This window comes from Podarcis tiliguerta (genome assembly GCF_965153285.1).
Source record: "Podarcis tiliguerta genome assembly, chromosome: 10".
NCBI classification, from domain to species: Eukaryota; Metazoa; Chordata; class Lepidosauria; order Squamata; family Lacertidae; genus Podarcis; species Podarcis tiliguerta.
The window spans coordinates 44,149,368-44,168,084 of NC_139543.1; the positions used below are offsets into that span (position 1 = coordinate 44,149,368).

The window sequence follows — 18,717 nt, forward strand, 5'->3', positions numbered from 1 at the left end:
AGATTTCAGCTCAATTCAAGGAGCAATCTTCCCCAGGAAGGAAAGGCGCCACTATTTCCCCAGGATGCCCTTCTCCGTCCAACAGCCACCATTCCTCAGAGCTCCCCCTGCAGGTGCCCATGAGCCACTCCAGCTCTATTAATCCCACCCCAGCAGGCAGGCTGGAAGACTTCTTGGTAAGCAGCACTGGCCTCCCCTTGCTGACAGCTGGCCCTGATGGACCTGAGCCTCTGTCCCTAATTGACCTCTACAGCGAGATGCTAAGCAGTTCAGCTATCCTGGACCACCCATCTTCACCTATGGACACATCAGAATTGCACTTTGCCCCTGAGTCCACTGGGGAACCAAGCTTGGACCTGGGAGAGGCTAACTTGGACAGTATGGATTGGTTGGAGCTGTCAGGAGGGCCAGTGATGAGCCTCACCCCCCTCAGTACTGCAACACCTAGCCTCTTCTCCACAGACTTCCTTGATGGACATGATTTACAGCTGCACTGGGATTCTTGCTTATAGCTCTCTGAGCATGCAGACTTCAGGGGAGCGGTACAGCTGGGTTGTAGGACATGGATGGGCTCTTAAGTGAAAGTCGCCTCTTAAGAGCCCTGCATTTTGACCAGCTTTCATGAAGCTAGAGCCAAGGGCACGTACCAGTGATGTCTTCTGATTCAACCTCAGGCAAGCTACCACACTTCTCATAGCTATTGGTGGACTAAGGCATGGTCCTTTCCTCAAATGTTCAGTGGTCGTACCAGTTGTATGACTTGTTGGAGGTTTTCAGAATGGAATGCTGCCTCTGGGTGGGGTTGAGGATTTAGTTCGAAGCCAAGAATCAAAAGCAGTTTGGAAGAACTTACTGGAGAAACCAGGATTCCTTCCTGACCTTCAGTCTGCCTTGTTAGAAGGCAACTGTGCTTTTTTTTAACTGGGCAAAAGTTAATTTGGCCATCTTTGGAGATGAGGAGGTGGGAGGATGAGTACAGGACTAGTGAGGTTTCTGCTTATATGGATGAGGATCCTGTTCCAAGAGCATTTCCCTAACAATGCCATAGTATAGGTGCTTTCTGCCTGGCAAGAAAGCCAAGCCCAGGTTATGTGCCACAGCTTAGATAATAGCCATCTTCCTTTGGCTTGCTAATTCCTGCATGTAGCCCTTGTTCCACTAAAACTTAAGAGGCGGCTGTATGCCCTAGCTGTTGTATCTCACCTGACATTGTTGTCTCAGGTACTCAGTTGGTTATGAATCAAGACAGCTGCATCGGGGATGATACTCCTAGCCCCCTGTAATAGCTCTGCCACCTCCTCTTAATAACCCTGCCTATGAAACCTAGTTGGCTAGAACTTACTTATTCAAAGTGGTGGTGCTCTGTGAAGTTTGGGCCTTTGGCACTGGAGCAGATGAGCTGCACTATGCTCCTGTTCTTAGTGCTTATGCTGTTCATGGGTTTCAGTTCAGCTACTCATCCCAAGGGTTTTCCTGCATATGAAGTATATAGCTTTCTCTGATCTGCAGGTTGGTGTCATGGGGATGTCTGGTCTTGGCTGTAGGTTAAGGGTTGTGGCTCCACTTCCGTTTGGAGAGTTCAGCTGATCTCCGAGAGCATGAGCACTAACCTCCTCTCTGAGGCAAGTGTTTTTGGTGCTGCTTGCCTAAGGAGTTGCATGTCTTTCATTGCACAGAGGAACTTTCCTGTAGCCATAGTCCCTGCTGCTGTGTGGTTAAGAGAATGGTTAGAAACCACAGTCTTGCCTCTTGATACCTGGTTTCATTTATAGCTGGTAAAATTTCTGTATATAGCCGTTATAAAACTTGTTTTGTTTTTGGAAAGCAGATGAAGTTATCTACCTGGTTAGGGGGTAGTTACTTCCCTTTAGCTCCTACTGTGTGGTAAACTGTTGGGGAGCTGGTATTTTAGCCTGTGGTTTGGTGGGAAAGAGGATTTGGTCCTTAGACTACCAGCTTTAGCCTTATTGCACATGTCACTCAAAGGAAATTGTATTTCTATTAGTCTCTTTCCCTCCCATAGAAAATACGTAGTTAAATGTGTCTGCTGGCACTGCCTTTCACCCCAAAGCAGAAGGAAGAAGGGTCCTGCCATTTGACAGGATCCAGGAGCCCCTTCTGTTTCTCCTATATTTTATCAAGTCTACATAACATATCCTAAACACCCCCTTTTATGATGAGTGGAATTGAAGAGAATATTAGTTATGTGATTAGCCATTATCCTGAAATGGCCAACTGCACGTGAGTCTTATTTCATTCAGTAAAATATGACTGTTTTGGAAATTAGATTAATGGCTGCTGAAGGTGGCGTATCTCTTGTATACTCTTCAAGACGTACTACTAATATTGTCACTCAGTCTATCACTGATTGGGAAGGTTGGATCTAGACTTGGGATTGTTCACAGTATAGAAAAGCAGAATAAGCCAACTTATTGTGGGGAGAGGATCTGGTTCAGTAGTATCATCTTACCTGTTTTCAGACTAAGAGCAGTTATGGAGTTTAGGCTGGAAAGTACTTGTTGGCCAGATCAGGGCTGCTTCAGCAGCAGCAGTGAGTTTGTGCTGAAAGTGCTATCCTCCAACAGCTGCCTGGTTTTGAAAGGGTAAACATGTCTAGTGTAAAATTATGAAGAAAAGTGCTATGGGTTAAGCCCATTGTAGGAATACTACTCTTTTGTGGAACGAGAAAGTGACTGGTATTAAGATGGGCTTTTTTGCCAGTGTCTGCAAACAAGTTCCCTAAATTCTCCTTTTATATCCCCAAAGTAAAACAAGAGTCTAAGGGTCTTCCTTTGGTTTGAATGTACGCACTCTTCTGCTGATAACCACTGCTTGTATTTGATTAGCACGCACACTTATTCCACTATGCATCAATGAAAGGGGTTATCAGCACCCGCAAGAGGCTTACGCAGTGCTATAGTATTGGACCTGGAGTGAACATGCAACTGGAAAAGGGTATGGAATGAATATTATGGATAAATCAAATTATTTTTTCAGTTATTTGAAAAATCCATTTTATTAAAAAAAATTGTGTTGTAACATCTTTGTACATCTCATCTTTGGTCATGGCATAATGGATACTGATACGTGCCATGGTGAAAAGACAGCAAAGGCATTCAACATTTGTGGAGGGATGAAGAGCCATTTCACGCCATTGTGACAGTTTCTCCTTCCTAAAAACAGCACCTTGAAAGAAGTGTGGCAAATTATCCAGTAGTAGAACAGAATGCAGCTATGGGGAAAGGGGCTTGCAGTCTATTCTCATCCAGGTCACAGTCAGTATATTTTAGCTGACCAGACTGTAACAGTACTATTCACTGAATAAGAAACACAATATTTCAAGGCTGATTTACTTAATATTCAAATCCTAGAATCATTCGCAGAAGTGTCAATTTTTCCTTCCAACTACTAATACTTCCACATAACTCAGGAGAACAGAAATAAGGCTAAAGGCATCTGAAAAGCAGTCCTACTTCCCTATTACTGTCTTAGTCACAAGATGTGCAATTTACTTAGAAACCAAAATGACAAGTGATTGTGCTCCTGTCTTGCAGCCTCTACCATCATCATCAGTGTAGGTTGCAGCTGACTCCCTGAGCCATCTCGGTCCTGAATCCATTTTCTGCTAAGCTACATCAAAATATACAGAGATTTCTGGATACATTTTACATCTTTTGGTAATCTCTCTCTTTTTTTACAAAGTTCCAGGCTAAAATGAACTGATGCTGTTCAGCTAAGAGCCAGAATTAAAGGCTAGGCTCCTGCTGCGCCACCCAAGGCAGTTTTAAACCAGCTAGCCATTTTAGGCACTTTGTGGCAGTAGCCCAGCCATTCCTGCACTGTAGCACCTGGGAAAACTAGTCATGAATCACAGTTTCTCTTTCAGACACACACTAATAAGGGGTGTTTCACATGTTAGCGTATGTAAGAAAATAAACATGAATAAAGTGAGCCTTGGAGGAACTTGGAATCTGTTGGTCTCCTCTCCCTGCCATAAATGAATCTTAACAGCTAGATTGGTTAACCTTGGGGGAATCCCCTCTTGCTGTACACCACACCTAGACAACTTTCTGTCTAACATTACTGTCTTCCCTCTTGCCCAGACTAGCAGGCCTTGAACAGGCTTGGTATCCAAGGGGCACAGACTCCTGAGTGGTACATGACTTCCATAATATGCACATGCTCTGCACAATCAAGTTAGTGACACCATGGGAAAGGGAAGCTAGACAGCCAAAGTTTCAAACAATGCAGCACAACCCCTGCTCTCTTCAATATGCTACTGCCCACCTGTGAAGCAAACTGATACCAGTCCACAAGAGAACTCTTGACAAGCAAAGACGGTTGGTGAGAGGGACAGACTGAAGGGGGAACAGGCTGCGAGGGAGGAGAATATGCCAATGGTTTGATGTCATCCAAGAAGTCCAAACTGAGGCCAAAGAATCACCCATCTATGTCCCAGCTAAAGAGATGGTGCTTCACAAGCATGTCCTGGACTCCTTCCTTCAGTGGTTTCTTCTTCTCCTAAAAAAGGAAGGCAAAGGGTTTTTTCACATTTCCCCACTGTCACTAATATGCATGTACTGTGTGTGTGTGCTTCAGGGCCCACCACCATACCATCCCGGGAAACAAAAGGGTCCAGGCTGGGGCAAAGATTAGCCTGCTGTACCTCAGCCCCCTATGCAAATATAAGAGAGAACACAGTCTAACCCCAAACTGGGGTTGATGCAGATGCATGGGCTGTTGATTGACTAAAGGGACACATGCTTACCTCTCTTTTTACAGGGAGTTCCCAATCCTGAGAAAGGCTGAATGCAAATTTACTGAGGACTCTGCAACAGAACATATTAAGAGAGCTTAAAAGGAGGGCTATGCAAACACTATAGGCAAAGTAATCAAACTGAAACCCACATTAAGTTCTGACACATTTACTTCATTCTGTTCTTACAATTAAAAATTGTGCTTGTTCCATAAACAAGAATTGCAAAACATTGTATCTGTCTACTGCCACAAATCAAGTCTTCAAGACATCTGACATTTCAAAGAAGTGAAGAAGCAAGAAAGAAAACAGGCGTGGGTGCTTGGTGGTGTTTTTTAAAAGTGGCTCTTTAAAAAACCCTTGAGAAAAATCTAGACCTGAATTGTTCTGTCACCTCACAATTAACACAGCTGATGTGGAATATATACTGCCACATCTATTTAAGAGACAATACTTTATTTTAAAAAGAGGATTCCCAGCATCCTTATTTAGAGCACTTGGCAGTGCCACAGGCACAATTGACAGCTGTGTAAGAACATAGGAGACAAGTTGTATGATTTAGAAGAAGCATGCTTCCAGGTCTAACTGTCCTTAAGAAATACAAAACTCGGGTACTTCAGTAATCAATACATTTTCTCCTAGTTTTGCTGCACACAAACTCCTTTGTAGTTTGCTTTCTACTCAGCTCTACTACAGCTGAAGCTCAAGTGTACCCATTCCCCTGTGTTTATCCCTTCTCATTCATGATCATCTAAGGCAAAAAGCCTTCTCAATGTAGAAACTCTGAGCAGTTCCCTCTTAGTAGTTGTCCACACTTCTGCTTGCCCCACTGGTTTCCCCCGGGAAAATCCCATTTGCCACTGAATTGAAACATCACGTTTTCTGCAGATTGACCCAATCCAGCAGCAAACAGGGATTGGGAAAGTGGCGGGGCAAGCAGAAGGATGGATGAGCCCTTTTACTCTTCCATGAGCCAGCCTGGCTGATGCATCTTCATATGAGCTGTGACAACTGGTTATTTTCTATTTTTCTGGAGATGTTGGCTGTGGCAACCAAGAAGGTTTGGTGGTGTATGATGGCAAGGGGGAAAAAATCCTATTCTGCTAGGATAATGACTGATGAGCTCATCACAATGTACTGCCATTAGCCTTGCACATAAAGACCTATTCCTCCCAAGGAGGCTAAGATTGGGCAATGAAAGCAATTAGCATACCCTCTCTCCCTGTATGACATAGCCAAGTATGATTTCATTCACTTACATAAGGCTGCAGCTACCAGGAGGTGGAGTTGGGCAGTAAAATAAAGTGGGGAAAAGGAGGTTCCACCTACCTGAGCTCACACTTGATCTGCACCCAGCCAGGACTGCGCAAGAATGACCAGAGATGGAACCATTTCTCCACGGTCTGCAGGCTAGAGCACAACACCTCAAGCCACAAATGCAGCACCTGCTCACTGAAAAACAAGGCACAGGGGAAGTTACTAGCACACACACATGTTCCATTGCCACTGCATAAGGAAACCCAGGGAAAATAAAAGGTGGAAGACCTTGTGGCTCGGAAGCAGCAGAGCAGATCACACCTTTGGCTGCCAGCTCACAGCCCCTGCTGATGAAGCCCAATCTAAGCCACCCATTAGGCTCCTGTTCTCTGCTAACAAAAGCAGCCTTGTATGAAAAAGAACTGGAAGACTCACTTCAGTCCAATGCAGATAAGAGAACGAAGCTTCACATCCATCTGGGCATGTACTGCATCATGGGACATGTTGACAGACTGCACCGCCTGCAAAGGGGGGAAAGGGAGTTATATGGATTCTTATTCAGCAGCCTTTCTCTCCTGGGAGCCAAAAAGCTCAAACTGCATGCAAAAGGTATTCTACCCAAAGCATTTGGGCCTTAGAGGCAATGAGAGTGAAAGGACTCTAGATCGCCACCTGCTGGAAGACACAGCCCTCTGGGCTTGGCACAAGTCCTCATCATTAGACCCTGAAAACAGACTGTCCCGTCATAAAGACACCTTCATGACATCACCACACCCAATTAAAACACTAGAACAGCTTACCCGATAAAGCAGCTCCTCTGGAGTTAGCACTTTCCCATCTTCATCCAACCTAGAACAGTAAATTAACAGATCCAGCTGATACCAAACAAGCGAGGGTCAGATGTTTGCCCTACCCAGTGCCACACACAGGATAGAAGCAACAGTTCCTTTCAAAGAAGATTCTCAGTAGTCCTTGCAAATTTCAACACAGGCCACTTGGCTAGGAGCCTACACCACTAAAAGCTTGTAGCCCTCTGAAGAAAGCCTCATTTGGTAAGTAAAATCTGCAGCAGCCACTGGCTAGCCCATCCTACATCAATAACCCGGACTATAACCACCACCATTGTATTATTTATATGCCACCCATCTGACTGGGTTGCCTCAGTCACTCTGGGTGGCTCCCAACAAAATAATAAAAACACAATAAAACATCAACTGTGGAGAACTTCCCTGAACAGGGCTGCCTTAGGTCTTCCAAATGTCAAACAGTTGTTTATCTGTTTGACAAGGTAATATGTGAAAACATTGCAAGAAAAATAAGTATCAGCAGGAAGGGTACATGACAGACAGGGAACATCTAATTCACTCGACTGATGAGAGAAACATTTACCTGTAGGTCTTGCAGAGCACAAGACGAGAATACACAGAGTCAAAGTCACGCTCCACTTCTCGCCCAGCAGCCTAGATAGAGAAGAGCGCACAAGCACAGTTATTGATACAGCTGTCTCTTATTGGGACAGACCAGCAGGTCCCCCCCCCCCCCCGCCTGCAATTACTACACTCTCCCAGAAGCCTCTGTACTTGCCAGGTGCACAGAGGTGTCATGTACTTGCCATACTATTTCTAAAGACCCTGCAGACACCAAGTGCCTCTCTTACCTCTTCAATGAAGAGCCAGGGGTGGCAGGGCCCCCCCAGCAGAGATGGCCTCTTCAGCCCGTGTTCAAATATGGCTTTGAGGGCTGGGCAGAGTGTCCCTCGAACCAAGTCCGTCACACCTTCAGTGACAGAGTCATCTCCAGCAATGGAATACTTAGAGGAACAAGAGAACAGCCTCCATTAATGGATGAGAAGCCACAGCAAACAGAAAGGCACATATGGTAGATACTATAATATTTACCATCCTATTTATGAATGCTGTTTCATATGCCCACCCCGCTATTTCATAGGAGGATGCCTAGGCAACCGCAAAGTCCATATGACAAAATAGTTTAATAAGCTCACAGTTGGCATTACCAAGCTCCTCCAATCACCTGGCTAGCAAGTATATGAATGAAGCTGTTAGACTATCCCTTTCACTGCCCCTCCCAACTGGTTGCTGGCAAATCTGGTTTTATCTTCAGCCATCCCAAATATAAATTATTGGCTTTGCCACGGATTTATTGAGTGAGCTTGGATTTGTCACCTTATTCCTATATGGTCTACCTCTCCCACTGGGGTAGGGGAATAACGGTATCTCATATTTCCCAAATCTGAAACATACAGTGCACAAATCTTCCACAGAATGAGATTATATTTAATGGTTTTGTGTTCAGGTAACCCAGATTGTCATTGGGTGACTAAGAGGTATGGACTTTTGCAGCATGTGATTCCCACTCGCCCAGACCGAAACTCTGCTTCTCAGCATCTACTTCCCCACCATGTCCTTTACAAGGATCCAGAGAACAGTAGACACTAATGGCAGGAAGCAGGACCATAAATTTAATATGGAAACATTACCTCTTTGCTCCGTTCATCCAGAACTTCCACAAACTTTGCAGGAAACCAACCTATAAAGAGCAGGGAAATATCAGGATAGCAATCTAGTCTTGGTATCAGTCTGTATATAAGCAAACAGTATTTGTGGCACAGGCTGTGAAGGTAGGGGCCCCCCCCCCATAGATTTAACATTATTGTTTGGGGGTGGACAAAGATTCCTCCCTCACACAAATCCCATTTGCACTTACCTCTCAGGCCATTCAGTTCTCCCACCCAACAGTGCTCATCCTTCTGAGAGATGATCTGCAGCAATTGAAAGGAGGGAAATTGATCATACGGAGGAAAAAGAGGAGCAGCAAGCAATGTATGGGAGCAAATATGGAATCTGAGCTGAGATACCCACGTAGTGGAAGTTGCCCCCAATTATTTTTAGTGTATACTGCAGAAAAAAACTTCACTCTGTTTGTTGTTCCTTATTCAAATAATGTCTGATTTCTCCACCCCCCTACATGATGCTACCATTCTGTTGGTCCCGACCATCGTACCGTGATGATATCATTCTTACGGAAGCCCAGTTCATCATCATCATGGCGCTCAAAATCCAGCAATGCCTTGGCCCGTCGCCGATGGTTCCGACAACAAGCCACATAGCTTTCATGGTCCCGCTGGTGGCTCTCCATGGTGTAATCAGGAGTCAAATCCTGGTTGGGGGACAAACAAGAGTAATCTGAATTCATGCCAAGCAGAAGGCAGAGATTAACAAGGGATGAGGACATTCTTCCAGTTTTGTTTCTTCCCATATTCCCTCATGAGGCAAGTTCTCACCCAACAAGCCCCTCCTTCAGTAAATTGGGTATACAGTGGTAACCATCTCAGTAGCAGGAAGCATAGGTTTTCTTGTGGGAGATCCCCTACTCACTATGCTGCAGCTCTTGGGATCCACACACTGAAAATGCCGTGCCACTTGCAGGATGGCCTCGCGCAACTCTGCAACCAGCTCCGTCTGCTTAATGTTCTTGGCCTTCAGTGCCTCCATGTCATCTTCCCCTGGAAGGAGGGCAGAAACAAAGGAAGGATAAGGAAATCACTCAAGCAGAGCAAGGCGGCAACCCAGTCAGATGCGTGGGGTAAACCATCATCATCATTCTCTTAGTTTTCCCCTCTTCATCTGAAGCATCTGCTATTTGGAAACATACTGCTTCTATACACTGAGTTTCCATTTTGTTCTCATAGCAAAAAGACAGACTTCCCTTCTATTCAATTGTCTAATCCAAAGTTGGCCAATGCTGATGTTTGGACTACAGCGCCCATACTCCCTAGCCACTGGTCATGCTACCACAGGTTAGAAATCCTTGGTCTAAACAAAGGAGCAAATAAGACCATTGCCATTGCCCTTCTAGTATAACAAGAGAGGATGAATTTTTTCCATCATTTCATGTCTCAATCACATCCACTTCCACTAGTCATATCTTTTCCTAAAGTCTTATACTTTTAGTTGCCTTTCTGCAGGATATTTCTTTTAAGATAGGGCAACAGAACTCTACACACTATTCTACATAAGGGTGTTTCAAGGAGTTTTATGGGCAATGGAATACTTGCTGCTTTATTTTCACCCATACCTAGTTCCTAACAATTGTGTTTTTCCTTTTACTTTTTAGTGCCGCTCTATTCCTGAACTGATGTTAATTACAACAGCTCTTTTAAAAAATCCAATCTGTGTTCCACATGAATACATGAAATGAGAAAAACTGGAGATGTGCCTTATGCCCCATCTCAAAGCCCCATAAATATGTTTTATAACCAGCCTCTTGGCAGAAAAGAGACTGAAGCCTAGTTCAGTTTCTCAGGCCTCCTCAAAAGCTACATAAAAAAAACCTAAGAGTGTGCTTAAGTTAGAATAAAATAAGGGCACACCTACAGTGTAAACTTAAAACTAAGTTAACTGCCCTGAGCTCCCTACAAAGCAACTTCAGTGAGGGATTCAAAGGCCTATAAACCCCATGGCAGTTACACAGATTAAAAAACAGGTTTGTTTCTGCAGAGCGGATTGCCCAGGGACAGACCTTTATTAGTGAATAGTCTCAAAAGTAGTGCAGCCTTTCAGAAGTGATCAATAAGTAAGGAGGGCAGTTCTCTACTTGTAAATACTACTTGTGTGTCTCATATTACTTTCTTTCTCTGGACCTTTAAAGAGGACAAAGAGCACGGGCTTCACCTGGGGTTCCATCACAGCCACTGAAGAGGAACACTCCTGCGTACAGCAGAATAAACAGCTTGGACATGACTCCCAAGAGGTTAATTTTTAAAAAGATGAATCTAGGCAGCAGACAGAAGTGTCTCTTTACTTACCCTGAAGGCAAGCAGAGTGCTTAGTACAGTGTACAATAGTGCAAGGACAATCTATGGCCATGTTTGCACTAAATCATAATTTTGCGCAATGTGCACAAGCTGGAATGAACCTGAATGTGCCTCTGACTCATGTACAGTGGTACCTTGGGTTAAGTACTTAATTCGTTCCGGAGGTCCGTTCTTAACCTGAAACTGTTCTTAACCTGAAGCACCACTTTAGCTAATGGGGCCTCCTACTGTTGCCAGAGCACGATTTCTGTTCTTATCCTGAAGCAAAGTTCTTAACCTGAAGCACTATTTCTGGGTTAGCAGAGTCTGTAACCTGAAGCGTATGCAACCCGAGGTACTACTGTACTCCTTTTCCCACCCTCAGCCACTTATTCCGCATCGGGGTGGGGGGTAGGGTGGAAGGAAGCTTGAGGATTTATTTGGCTCATTCCATTACACATCCCAGTACACAATAAATAAATAAAATATGGTTGAGTGTAAAGGGCCAACACACAGCCAATCTTGCAGACTCCAACTATGTTTTGCCCTCTACATTTACCATGTTTGCTCTTTCAACTGTTCCAACCTGTGCAGGCAAGAATAATATGCTCATGCATTTCTCCTTACCAAAAAGCAGAGAGGTGATGCCAGACTTCCTACGCTGCGTCCTGCGTCGCACAATCTGAGAGAGACAGAAGACCAAGACTCATTAAAGAGAGAATATAGTAAAAATGCTATAGTGACATTATGTTCAGTATGATAAAACAGATCTTGTGGGTCACGTACATCAAACATACATACATACATACATACATACATACATACATACGTACAAATTTTTATTTGTATGCCACCTTTCCACAGTTCAAATCATGCTCAAGGCAGCTTACAACACAAAAATAATACATAACTGCAACATAATGAAAGTAGTCATAAACAATAAATAAAACATCAAAGAATACACAACGAAACGGAACAATTTCCACATAAATAACAAGATCTAAAATAAAGCTACAAAAAGCCAACAGCAAGAACCTCTCCCTCAAACAACATGCCAGCCCAAGGGGGATAGAAAAAGAGAAGTATGGGTGACCAGAAAAGCTATCCTGGACATAGCAGGAAGTATGGGAAGTCTTGCAGCACGTCTTCAATAATACATCCAAGACTGACTCAACATCACTACCACTACCTATGAACAACAAAGGCAACAGAAGCCAAGCCTGAGAAAGGAAATATTTTTTAACTTGTGATTCCCAAGAGCTTTAGAAACACACCTTTGATAAGTTGACAGAAGCCCCTGCATTGAGCAGCTGCCCTTGGTCCGCAATGAGGTAAGCCAGGTGCTTGCACCTCTGAGTCTCCACTGCCACGTCCGTCAGGGAACCAGCGACACGCATGGCTTCCTGCAGGAGCACGTCTGGATCTTCAATTTGAGAGGGGATGTCTGAGAGTGTGTTGAAGATGGAGGCAGAGTTCTCTGACTGAATCAACTCATCTTCCTGCATTAACAGGAACAAGGCATTCTGCGTGTTATGCTCTGGAATACCCTTGCAATTCTCACAGCCCCATTATCTGCATCTAACTCTATTCCCATGATGAAAGTTTGCATGGTGAATGCAGGACAACAATTAATGCATGCTTCCGTTAATCTCCCTTTGCACCCAATTATTTTCCTATAAAGGAATTCCTTAATGCTACACTGAATTTCAGCCACACATCAATTTGCCCAACACAGAACCAGAAGAGCAGAGGTTATTTCTCAAAGTGTTTCTTGAAACAAATCATTGTCAACAATCCCAGTCTATATGCTAGTTCGCTGGCATTATTCAGAAGACAAAAAAGCAGCAAAGGCAACAGCGGGTGGCAAAAGGAGCTACTGCACACCCAGATTTCAAAAGAACGATATATGGGATTTTTTGTTTTTCTTTCCTTACACACACAGACCGCCTCTCATAAAGGATTCCCCAAATACCTAAGATGGGGTGGGGAATCGGGAGAGCGGTCCCTGTATATAAAAACTCATTCCATGAGGGGAAAGCGGAGGAATGTTGCTTACCTTCATGCTGAGCATGCCCAGTGTGACCTGGAAGAGAACTATGGAGCCCTGGTAGAAAAAGAGGTCCCAAATTCGTAGCAACAGCTTGATATGCACAACACTAGCAAATGATGTGAGGAACCAGTGCAGGGTGATCAAGGAGAGCTCTGTGAATGGAGACAGTAAAGAAGGTGTATCATTCTAGTTTACCAGTCACCCACACGAGGAAGAATCCATCCTACTCCTGCCCTCCTGCCTTTCCACTTCCAACATAAAACAGAGAACACTCACATCTATTCCAAATAATCTACCCATGTCAGTGCAGGCAAATACAGCTCCCTTCTCAGTCCTTTTCACTATGTCAAGCCAGAGCAAAATAAACAATGATCAGTAAACCAAGGACTAAACTTGCCTACAGATTGTGGTTTGCTTGCAGCAAAACAACCTAGTTCCTAGTTCAGACAGAATACTAAGCAAAGGACTGTAGTTTGCTTGCTACTGGTATGCAGGAAAAGTGGCCCAAATAGGCACATTCACAGCAAGCCATTAACTATAGCTTGCCATAACAAGCAAATAACAAGCAAATGAGGCCACTGATAATATTTCTGCTTAAAACAAGAATTTTCAAATAGCACAAGAGCTTATGTACACACAAGCATATATTTCCTTCCATTTCAACCCAAATACCAAGCTAAAGTGACTCATGCTCAAAAGCATGTTTGACTCATCTGCACTACTAAATTCCCTTAGCAGCCACATGCACAGTGTGTTAACAATGTGGCTCACAGAAGAGAGCTGTACCCTGAAGCTCAAAACCTTCAGCTGCCCAAGGGAGGCTCTCACCAATGTCATGCTCCTGGAGAAGTTTGTCCAGCTGTGGCAAGTACTGCACAATGAGATGCCGCAAGACGCGCTGGTCAGTCTGGACGCCCATCAGAGTAGTGTTGAAGTAGGAGGCCGGCACCAGGTCCTCAATGATAGCACACATCATCCAGAAGGCATCTTCCTCTTCCAAGAAAAGAAGTAAGGAAGCGACTACCTAGCAGAAGAGGAATACATGGAGATACAGTGGTGCCTCGCAAGACGAAATTAATTCATTCTGCGAGTTTTTTCGTCTCGCGAAGCACCACTGTGTATTGACGGTTTCCCGTAGGAATGCATTGGAGGTTTTTAAAAAAAGGCGCAAGACGTTTCGTCTTGCGAAGCAAGCCCATAGGGAAATCCGTCTTGCGAAGCAACTCAGAAAACGAAAAACTCTTTCGTCTTGCAAGTTCTTCATCTTCCGAGGCATTCGTCTTGCGAGGTACCACTGTAAGCTGAAAAGCATCTGTAACAGCCCACTGGTGGCCTCCCTCACAGCAGCAAAATTTTAGGGATAGAAAGTAATTAGCCATGGTGAGAACAGGATATTAGATGACGAACCTTTGGGCCAAATGAGCAATACTATAATGTTTTCATGCAAAGCAGCCTCATAGTTTCAGTAAAAGGATAATAATGGGATAAAGGAAACCTCTGTGACTCCAGGAAGACTTATTTATTTGAGCTCTTAATATACTGCTTAATTGCCAAAGTTCTTCTATAAGAGGGAGAAGGATCCTTATGGCCCTCCAGTCCCCAGACCACATCCCTACCAGCCCTGCTTTACATCCTCCTCAAGTCCCTTCGCTTGGTTGGAATGTGTCCTTGAACTATGATACTTGCCTGCCTGGGTAGAGAGGGGTGTGTCTAGGAAGCAGCTTACCACACAAGGCACAGTGCACATTCGTTGCTCTGCACAGTTGGTTGTCCACTACTGGCATTTCACCCCTGGAAGGTTGACCAGAAGGGAATGCTGCCCTTATTGTTTCTTTTTCTAAGTTTGTGCTTATTTTGTTCTCATTTATACAAAACTTCCATTTTCTGAAGGAAGTCTTATTTCCCCCGCCCCTAAGTTTCCTCTACAAAATCAAACATGACTGTGCTAAACTTTTTGGGGGATTGTCCATCCGCATATATATGCTGAATTTTATAGTGCAGTTTAACGACACTTATATGTCACAACAGGCCCTGAATACTACTTAAAATTAAGTGCAGGGTCATCTCCATGACCGTCAGCTCTAAGGTACAGTCATTTAGCCTTTCTAGTAATTGTATTTTGTTGTTGTTACAGGAACACACACTGATTCAATCTACGTGAGGATAACTGAAGTCACTCGTAACTACATTTCCTCACTGGATGCAGCTTTTGATTTAATTCTCCATCTCATAAATAACCAGAGCATTTTTGTCAGGCAGACAATGATGCATCCCCAGAATTAAATTACCCTTGGGCCTGGTAATTCTGTAGAGCAGTCTGCTCCTTTTGATATGTCTAGCTTGTTGGAATGGATGTCCTCAGGTGTACAGAGTGATACCGCCTCCAGTTCACCCTTACTTGCACTTCCTAAAGGCTTACTATCTGTAGACTGACTTGTCTGCTAGTTTTCCATTGCATAACTGTGGGCCACTCTCTCAATGTGAGCCAAGTTGGGAGCTTGTGCTACAGGCTGGCTTACATATGATTTAAATAAATTCTAAACAGAGTTATGAATAGGGAGCAATGTAGCATAAGTTCATAAAGTAACTTTGATTCTAACCTATGGTGCTAATAACTTTGCTAGTCATACAGAGGTAGCTCCAGAGTCTTTGGTGAGCCCTGCCACTGAAACGGCCTTCATTTCTCCCCATCACAAAGACCTTGAGCTGCAGTGAATATTACATGGGCAAAAGGGATGTTGCTGAAAATGGCACCTATGTGGTATAACAATTCTTCATTCCCCCTGCTGAAACATATAGGACATCTAACTGCACAGATGACTGTAGGAATCTCCATTTCCCTACTTCCAATTCTTGGTGGCTGTTTCTGAGGATGTGGAGGTTCTCCAAGTTACAGTGGCTATACCTGAAACAGGCGACTTTATGGCTTACAGCTGGGTGTTAGCAAATACTCACCATGGTCATGCTACTCCTGGCAGGAGTAATATATTATGTTTAGTGGTGCCATTACCTATGCAGTAAACTTATTTTATTATTTCTACTGGATAAAAAAAAGTATGTTGCTGCCTATACAGGTACCTGTGAATCCCTCTCACCTGCTTGTGAGCAGAGTCCCAAGGGAAACAATAACAACTCACATATAACCACAATAGGAGAGGTTTATTTACCATGCCAGTGCCTTGACAATAGCCTATTTCGGGATACAGCCATGCCAGTCCCCGGAGAATTCTGCGTAGCCGCGGCACTCCAATACTATTCATGTTGGAAAAGCAGGCATTGCTGGGCATGGTGCGGAGCAAATCCTTCTCAATCTAACAGAAATCAAGTATCACAGATTAGCATTCTAGACTCAGTTAGCAATTATCCTCCCCATCTTCTTTTTTCTTTCTCTAGTCCCCTGCGCTGCCCTTACATTCTTTGCACCCCCACAAAGTAGGCCTGTAGTCTGAGGCTGCCATTTCACCTCAGAATGGAAGCCTCACAAAGCACATGCAAACTTCCATCCATTCAGTATAATGCCTCATCTGCAACCGGAAGTGAACTGCTCAAAGTGAGTAAGAAGCACATCTCTTACTGCACACTCAAGATAAAAATGTACCAAATAGTACTGGGTTTTATGTGCCAATGCACATTCTAGCAGTTTCCCCCTACTAAAGCAGCCTGGATGAGACCCTGACTGCCACAAACAGTATCAATGGTGCCATTGTGAGAGGGCCTATTAGCAGGTTTCTTCAACCTGGTGCTCTCCTGATGTTGTTGGACTTTGGCTCCCAACAGAATGGCCAGAGATGATAGGAATTGCAGTCCAAAACATCTGGACGGTACCAGGCTACCAAAGCCTGCTTTAAGGGTTGACTTTTGCTTCAGAAGCCTTGCCCAGTTCCAAAGGCTGTCTTGGATGCCTCTACTCAGTGATTCTTTTTCTTCCTGCCTACTTGAAGCAAAAAAATATTTACCTTCCAACGACTGGTGACAGATTAGTTATAATGGGGGGAAGGAAGGCTCAACTTTATGCACCTTGCAAAAGGTATGAGATCTGAAGGAGGCACTCACAGCGCTATACATGGTATCTCCCATTTTGCTTTATTTATAAAGTTGCTTCGTCTTCCCTACTAGTTTTACAAAGTCCTGTCCCCTTCATTAGGTTGTTGGTGTTTGCCCTTAATGGGCTGAGAATCACATTAATCTAAGGGCAGATGTACCTCATATATTTAAAGCACATCTAATGCACGTTTAAAACACATGGCTTTTCCCAAATATTCATGGGAACTATAGTTTGTTAAGGATGCTGGAAATTGTGCCTCTATGAGGAGGAAACTACACTTCGCAGGATTCTTTGGGGAAAGTCATGTGCATTAAATGCGTGTTGGAAGTACTTTAAATGTATGGTGTGGAACTGCTCTAAGAGTCAGAGGATTAAAAGTTAGGACTCAGTGGTGCTATTTAGAGCTTAAGACACACAACCTTGTATAGTAATCTCCAGACTAGTTCTTCACATTTTGTTCAGTGTTTATATCCAACAGCAAGAGTCTAAGCAAAGCGCCTCATGAATACATGTTAGTACATCAACAGAATGATATTTTATGCACACTCTACACCTAAAGGGTAATTAGCTTCTGCTGAGTGGCAAGAAGATTTGTGCTGGCTGAGAGAGATGCTTACAAAGTTCTGTACCTAGACCTCAAAACTTCCTACCTTCTAACAATTGAAGATTTTATTCTTTTCCTTTTAGCATGATGGCAGCAAGTGTGCAACACCCCCCCCCCCCTTGTTCTACATAAACTTTAAATCCACAAAGGTGATGTGTGGTAGTAAATCCTTTCTTGGCTAATATCAGGAGGAACGCTGTGAGCCAATCCCTCTAAGCTCATTTTCAGCACTACCAACTCCGAGAAACTGAGTGGGTAACCCCCTCCTTCTCTCAATCGCTGCTCTTAGTCTTCCCTTTCTTCCGCCCACCTGATAGAGTGCCCTTTCTTGAGCCCCAAGAACTAACCCATGGCAAAGTACCCACTTGTTTGGCAGCAATGGTTTCATCATTGGAGCTGTTTTTCACAATTTCCCGATATGACATTTCTGAATTTCGCTTCTTCTGCAGAGCACCTGACAGTCTCATCCACAGCTGGGTGAATGAAGGAAGAAAAGGTTTTATGATTAAGACAGGAAACCTCACCAGCAAGCTCTCCTCCCCTTCATGATTAACCAGGAATGCCTCACCTGTGGCCTCATGCTATGAGGAATGCCAGCCAACACCAATGATCGCAGCTTATCAGAACGTGGAAGTGTGACTTCTATCTTGTCCCAGGTGAGGTCCCCCACGTCGTGGTTGTGTGTGAATTCCAAGTGGGCCTGCCATTTCAGCCTGTGCTGTGGCTCTTCAACCAGTGGGATCCCCAAGAGCTTGCTGGAGTTTGGCTCCGCGCCATCTGTAGCAAAGAACACCAGCTTTAGGTGTGGGCAAGAAAGTAGCAAGTAGCCTTCTACATCTGAAAAATAATAATTCCTTGAAAAGCTGGACTTTACAATCTAGAGAGTCAAGAATTCAGTTGTGCATGCTTGGGCAAGTGTATAACCAAGTTCCAATTCTGATCCCAAAGCATGCACAGACCACCACCTTTGGTGATGTTGAAAAATCCACTCTGACAGTCCCTTATGAGGTATATGAGCACCAGCCAGTTGAAATTCAAACAGGAAAATGAAGGTGTTTACTTTTCCATTTGAACATTTGTATTCTGGCTCATATGAAATGCCTAAAGTGGCTAGCTGTCCTAATATTTATTATTTGCATATAGATTTCTATACCACTAAATCTTCTGAAAACAATGTACACGTATAATAATT

The 18,717-nt window shown here is 43.9% G+C and overlaps 2 protein-coding genes across 6 annotated transcripts in view; one reads left to right on the forward strand and one right to left on the reverse strand.

Moving 5' to 3' along the window:
• Nucleotides 1-3,039, forward strand: part of MRTFA (myocardin related transcription factor A) — an 83,847-nt gene extending 80,808 nt beyond the window's left edge. For all 3 annotated transcript variants that reach the window (XM_083400436.1, XM_083400434.1, XM_083400435.1), the window contains one exon: nucleotides 1-3,039. In XM_083400436.1, the coding sequence (XP_083256562.1) occupies nucleotides 1-512 (512 nt within the window). In that variant the 3' untranslated portion in view covers nucleotides 513-3,039.
• SGSM3 (small G protein signaling modulator 3) overlaps nucleotides 2,989-18,717 on the reverse strand; it is a 27,274-nt gene continuing 11,545 nt past the window's right edge. For 2 of the 3 annotated variants that reach the window (XM_083400439.1, XM_083400437.1), the window contains 18 exons: nucleotides 18,094-18,302; nucleotides 17,891-17,998; nucleotides 16,044-16,187; nucleotides 13,705-13,900; nucleotides 12,883-13,028; nucleotides 12,101-12,325; nucleotides 11,454-11,508; nucleotides 9,409-9,536; nucleotides 9,035-9,190; nucleotides 8,738-8,792; nucleotides 8,511-8,560; nucleotides 7,671-7,823; nucleotides 7,403-7,473; nucleotides 6,814-6,862; nucleotides 6,449-6,534; nucleotides 6,086-6,208; nucleotides 4,769-4,829; nucleotides 2,989-4,521 (listed from right to left, as the gene is read on the reverse strand). In XM_083400439.1, coding sequence (XP_083256565.1) covers nucleotides 4,441-4,521; nucleotides 4,769-4,829; nucleotides 6,086-6,208; nucleotides 6,449-6,534; nucleotides 6,814-6,862; nucleotides 7,403-7,473; nucleotides 7,671-7,823; nucleotides 8,511-8,560; nucleotides 8,738-8,792; nucleotides 9,035-9,190; nucleotides 9,409-9,536; nucleotides 11,454-11,508; nucleotides 12,101-12,325; nucleotides 12,883-13,028; nucleotides 13,705-13,900; nucleotides 16,044-16,187; nucleotides 17,891-17,998; nucleotides 18,094-18,105 — 1,899 coding nt within the window. In that variant the 5' untranslated portion in view covers nucleotides 18,106-18,302 and the 3' untranslated portion in view covers nucleotides 2,989-4,440. The remainder of the gene's footprint in view (nucleotides 4,522-4,768; nucleotides 4,830-6,085; nucleotides 6,209-6,448; nucleotides 6,535-6,813; nucleotides 6,863-7,402; nucleotides 7,474-7,670; nucleotides 7,824-8,510; nucleotides 8,561-8,737; nucleotides 8,793-9,034; nucleotides 9,191-9,408; nucleotides 9,537-11,453; nucleotides 11,509-12,100; nucleotides 12,326-12,882; nucleotides 13,029-13,704; nucleotides 13,901-16,043; nucleotides 16,188-17,890; nucleotides 17,999-18,093; nucleotides 18,303-18,717) is intronic. The other variant, XM_083400438.1, reaches the window with a different exon arrangement.